At 28.5% G+C, this 6,000-nt stretch overlaps 1 protein-coding gene across 8 annotated transcripts in view; it reads left to right on the top strand.

The window, feature by feature from the left end:
- The window catches only part of unc80 (unc80, NALCN channel complex subunit), a gene marked incomplete at its 3' end in the record, with an annotated part of 94,437 nt that overhangs the window by 29,402 nt on the left and 59,035 nt on the right, over positions 1–6,000 (top strand). For 6 of the 8 annotated variants that reach the window (XM_014426304.3, XM_024361896.2, XM_024361895.2 and 3 more), the window contains 2 exon segments: positions 2,050–2,085; positions 4,349–4,457. In XM_014426304.3, coding sequence (XP_014281790.1) covers positions 2,050–2,085; positions 4,349–4,457 — 145 coding nt within the window. 8 annotated transcript variants of the gene reach the window in all.

Raw genomic sequence — 6,000 nt, 5'->3', positions numbered from 1 at the left:
AGTGGGTTGAGAAGAGTTGAGGACAGGAGGGATTGGAGTAACATGGTTAATGTAAGAATCGAGTAGTTTGTTAGTAATTTTTGGAGGGAAATTGTTGTTAAATAGAATCTGTTTAATACGTAGTATGTTGGTCTGGTGGTATTGAGGGTCAGAAAGTGAAAAGGATCGGTGGATAAGGTTCTTAGCAACATTAATAATTTGGTGATAAGGGTGTTGAGAAAAATAGTTGAGGAGTCTACCAGAATAAGTGGGTTTGGTATACCAATTAGTGGATAGGGAGCCATCGGAATTTCTGATAATAAGTAGGTCAAGAAAAGGGAGGCAATGGTCAATTTCACCTTCAACAATAAACCGAAGACGAGGGTGGTAGGAGTTAAAGGCTGATAGGATCTGGGGGATTCTGTCAGGATTGAGGACTAGGAAGAGATCGTCCACGTACTTTGTAATGAAAATTATGTCTTGTGAGAAGAGAGGTATTATAGAGTCGAGAAGGTCATTAAGAACTATATTAGAGATATCTGGAGCAAGGCAGTTCCCCATCGCAAGTCCGCTAATTTGATGGTAAAATTTATCTTGAAAAGTCGGGTAACCAGAATTACAGCAAAGTTCTAAAGCAGAAAGAAATGAGGTGAGGTTAAGCGTGGTATGAGGTTGGTTGTATGAGGTTACTATTTGAGTTTTTTTTTACCGCACCCGGACCATATTCCATTCATCTATACACACGGTCAATCAATAATCTTCCAATAAAGTATTTATTTATTTAAACATTATAAATAAAAGTATTAATAGTTATGAAAACTCTAAATATAAAAAATTATATTCAAATAAAAGTATTTATGATTATTAAATACTTTTATTTGTTAGTTAAATACGTTTATTTAAAAACTTGAAACAGCTCCAATCCACCTGCCTTACGGGGCTTTTTTTTTTAATAGAGATTACTTTTTCAACATTCCCCTACAGCTCCATAAACTTGGCATTTAAGTTCTTACAAATCCACTATCAAAGGTAACCATAAAGTCCTGATAGCAAAAAAGTATAAGAAAAATAAAATACTTTCAGGCTTGGTCATCTATTTATATAGTCTTCTATTTGAAACTGCAATCTGTTTACATTGTCTTAAAACCTATTTTGGGTAAGAAAATTTAAATTGGTAACTTTATCTGTAATACTCACACATGTCCATGGTGAAATACTACTTAAATGCAGTAGTAGTATTTAATATTTTAATGGCACTTGAGTGGTATAAAACTTAAAAGTTATGAACTGACTATGATGTTTTAAGTATATTCATTGAAAAATATAATTGATTATTCTACATTTTGGCTGTGAATTATAACATTGACCACATATAATATCACAACATAGATTTTATAATTCACAATTTAGACATGTATTTATAAATGAAGCTAGTGATTTATGCTTCATTGGATTCGTTTGTAATCTTAAATTTTTATTTTTTATAAGTGTTTTCAGAAAATTAATCTTGAAAAATTTTCCTAAAATTAGTTCTTCATGTTTTCTTTTACTCATAGTCTTGCTTAAGTTTTAAGGAGGTTTTGTGTAATACATGAGATAAACTAGATATCTTGATCCATTTTATTACATTATACTGATTTCTTATTTGTTATATGAAAAATGAGTTTGTCTTATTATAATTTTCTATCAATTTTTCAATATTATTCTTCAATAAGGTGCTAATCCTTTTCAAGTGAACAGATCTCAAATTCAAGGGATCTTTTTTGCATTATTATTGTAAAAAGAAAAATTTGTTGATCTAAATATAAGTGGATGGTAAATATAAAGTAATATATAGATTTAGTGAATATCAGATTTATAAACTTAACCAGAAATATTCATTCAAATGTTTTCTTTCTATCTTCATCAAATGTAAATATTTTACTACTGTTCATTTTTGTATTAAATGTTGTAAGCTCTATGTCTTTGTTGTTTATGGTTATATGTTATAGTTTGTTGTTTCCTTAACTTTTACCTTTCTATCTTCTGTTTTTCTCCTTCTTTTTTTTTATTTTGATATTTTCTCACCAGCTGTTTGCTTGATGAATCCGTTCACAATGGAGCGGGGTGAGTTTATATAATGTTTTCTCGATAGATTTATAGATGTAGTATAATTATGAGTCATTTGGATTTGTATTGTCCTGATCATTGTTATTGAATCATTTAAGACATATATAAAAAGTTGCCTTAGTGATTTTAACTGAAATATGCATAAAAATAAAGAGTTGCATGGAATGTAATAAATTTTTGCATGAATATATTCCTATTATGTATACATCAATCTTGTTCCTCATTAAATTCTTATTTAGCATATTTCACCTGAAGGAATGTGCACTGATTTATTTGGGACTGTTGCCATTTATTTAGTTACAGTTTAAAATTAATTTATTTATTTTACATGCATTGATTTTATGGTTTGATTACAAATAATTGAGAAGAGCATGTTTCTGGTTATTTCTTATTTTTAGTTGGAAATATTTGAGAACTATCTGATTGGAAATAATTTGTAGTGAAGCTATGTCTGGTTGACAAATAATTCACAAATGAATAAATATTAAATTTTAAATCTTAGTTGAACAATTTTGCATTAAAAAAAAGTTGCATCTCAGATTTGTCTACTAGAGTACAACTAGGTTTTATTTGTTTTCATTTTTTTTTCTATAATTAATAGCATAATCAAGGTACAAAAAATGGAGAATAATTGTATAAAGAAATTAATATGGGGTGTCTAATGGTATGGGGAGTAACATTGCTAAATCTCATGACAGTTTAAACTCTTGAAGAGGTAAAGTTGATAGTTTCATAAATAGCTGGTAACTCCTTAGGTAAATACAACAAAACAAAAGTTAAGTTTTACTCTTTCTCATATATATATATTTTTAACAGTAAAAAGTTAAGTTTTACTTTCCTCTTTCTCATATATTTTTTTCTAATACTTTAGATGAGCAATATATAATAAATATAATATAATGATGAATTATCTAATGTATACGGTCTCTATCCTATTTTTGGTTTCAATTTTCAAACCCTATCAATACCATAAATGAGAATTGAGCATTTTATTTGTCTTCTTTCTTGTTTGTTAAGGAAGTAACCCGGCTGCTGATATAAATATTAGTTTTTTTGAAAACAAAAAAACAGCTAACATCAGGAAAGTTATTTTTCAGTTAGGTATTGTGTTATCAGTATGTATTGTATTAGGTGCTGAGAATCTTTCTATGAAGATATTTAGCAATGTTTTTCTACTTATCTATAGTCTATTATGGAAATATTTTTTAATAATTTGCTTTCAATAAATGATTGCCTTAAGTTTTTAAGATCTATCCCTACAAAATCTTTTTTTCCTCCCTTTTCACTTTTCTATATTCTAATTATATAACTGAAAAGTATCAATTTTTCATTTTGAGTTGGCCTGAAACAATTTTACCCTAGATTTATTTAAATAGTACTGTCTCAAATAATTATCCATTCTGTATTGTTTGTTCAGAATTTTTTTCCATTTCTGTTTTAACTGATGTACATGAAAAACTGTGTTTCAATGTATCTTAAAAACACTATCATTGACAAAAATCTTTGTCTTTTAACAGAAACATAAAATGTATAAATAAAATGAATTTCTCCTTGATGTTTTGTTTTACTTAGATTATTGAAATACATTTATATATTGCTCCTTTGCTTGAAGAATGGCACATCTGACAAAAAAAAATTTAGTTTATTTTGAATTGGACATATTCTAAATGTAGTACCGTAAACTGCAGTTACATTCTTTACTGTTGGTGTCCTATGGACTTTCCCAAAGCTATTAGAGTTGTTATACATTAATTCCAGTCTATGCTACGATCTATGGAATACCTCAATCACAAAATAAAAAAATTAAGTTTTTGTCAGATGTGCTGCTATTCAAGAAAAGAAGCGATATGTAGAATAGTACGTTCCAAATGTAATTTGATGGCTTGGATTTCTGAGAAGAAAATTATTTATATTCAGTTGGATATAGTATAAATCACACTACTCACTTTAGTATTATTTGAGTAAAATTGATAATTCTGTTATTAATACTTTTTTAATTAGAAAAACATTTCTTTATTCTTTCAGTTAAAATTAATGGACATTATTTATTCCAATTATTGAAACTTACTTTTCTTTAGTTATTGCTACTGTTTCTTTTTTTTAAATAGAATTTAGCCCCTTTAGTTAAGCTTTGGTTTGTCTCAATTTTCGTCACTTTAATTTTTGTTTTACAACTGTGTTGTTTTGTGTGGTAATATAGTTTACACTGCTACTTTAATTAGAAGCCATACAATTGAATCTGATCAGTGTTAATATATAGATACATCGGAGAAAGCCACAGAGACTGGTGTCAAGAACCATCTCCGAACCCTATCATCACTGTTACGGAACACACTCCTGCTCCCTCACCGGATTTCCTTCCTCGTAGGGTAAGCAATATTTTTGTTACTATGCTTTGAAGTTTTTTCTGAATTAAGATACCTTTCAAATGTTTTAATTGTATTTTTTTAAATTGTTTGATATTGAATAAATAGAATATATTCTACATATAACCTTATTCCACTAGAACTCATGAAAGGTTCAACTAGAAGTTCTGTTTCCTGACCAATTGTTATATAGGAAAAATATATTGGTCCCAACTGAGTATGAGATCTGTGTAAAGAGGCTAGGATGCTTCAAATTTGTCAAAGTTGACTTTTGACTGATAAATCAAAAAAATGTTTTTGGTTATAACTTATTGGGGATGAGGTTCTTAGTGAAAAATAAAGCAAAAATAATCTGATTATATTATTTATCATCACAGCTTTAATTAAGGAAAAAAGACATTGCAGTAGAAAAAAATCCAACTGTCCTAGCAACAGCACTGAAACTCAAATAACACTTATTGTATTTTAATGTTGTCTGGTGCTAGGTTAGGAACACAATGTGGATTGAAAATGATAGAAGAATGAATACAGCAATCCAAATCATTGCTTGTTTATAGACTGGCCAATCTCTGACATATGTTATACTGAATTTATATGCATGATACATAGACAATTATTATTTACGCCCTGAAAATAAGTTTTCAATTGTAGCCCAAAACTAGGTTTGTATCAGAATGCCACTGCCATACTGATGGTTCTAATACCTTACTTGTTTTGAAAAAAATTAAACAAAAATCAGCAAAATTTATTGATATATTCATCAAAAATCATTATTATAGTTAAGTTAAACTTTTAATGAAACTCTTAGTATCAACATCAGCAGTGATCATTGACTAATAATATTATTATGAAAACAAAAATCTATTGAAAACATTTATAAAAGGAAGGGTGCGGTAATAAAAACAACTCAATAGTAATTAAAATATTTTTATTGTCAACCAGAATTTCACCCAAATCTGCAGGACTTAATCATGGCTTACTGAATGTAAAAAAAAAAAAGAAAGTCATCATCTTACAATACACATGGTCCATCAATGATCTTCCATTATTGTAAACATTTATATTGTCGGCTACAGAAAAACATTTTGGAAGGTGGTGAAATTAACTATCTCTAAGTATAAGAGTAAGCTTAAGAGCCCATGGTGTCATAACAATGACAGTATTACTCCTCAGAATATTATGAATAGTGAGCTCTAAACTTTTTATATCTAAACTTGAAAATTTTTTACTAATTTTTTCTAAACATTTTAATTTTTCTGTTGCAAGAGGTCAAATATGAGTTTTCTAGAAAACTTAGACAGCTTAATAGGCTTTAGAAACATCTTAATACTGAAGGATTAATTGGTTCGTAGTTTTCAAGGTCTGCAGTACGGTTTTGACCAAAATCCATGAACTTGTTTTTGAGCATCACACCTATATCTAATGTAGCTTAAAGTTTTATCTTCTTATCATTCAGAATCTGTAAGCTGATCATTTAGTGACAAAAAAAAAAAAAAAAAAAGTGTTTCTTTTTTCCACATTGGTGAGTATGTAGTACTGTCAGATA

The sequence above is a fragment of the Halyomorpha halys genome, unplaced genomic scaffold, assembly GCF_000696795.3.
Source record: "Halyomorpha halys isolate HHAL.00 unplaced genomic scaffold, Hhal_1.1 Scaffold29.1, whole genome shotgun sequence".
In the NCBI taxonomy this organism is placed as follows: Eukaryota; Metazoa; Arthropoda; class Insecta; order Hemiptera; family Pentatomidae; genus Halyomorpha; species Halyomorpha halys.
This window is presented reverse-complemented; position numbering and strand designations above follow the sequence as displayed.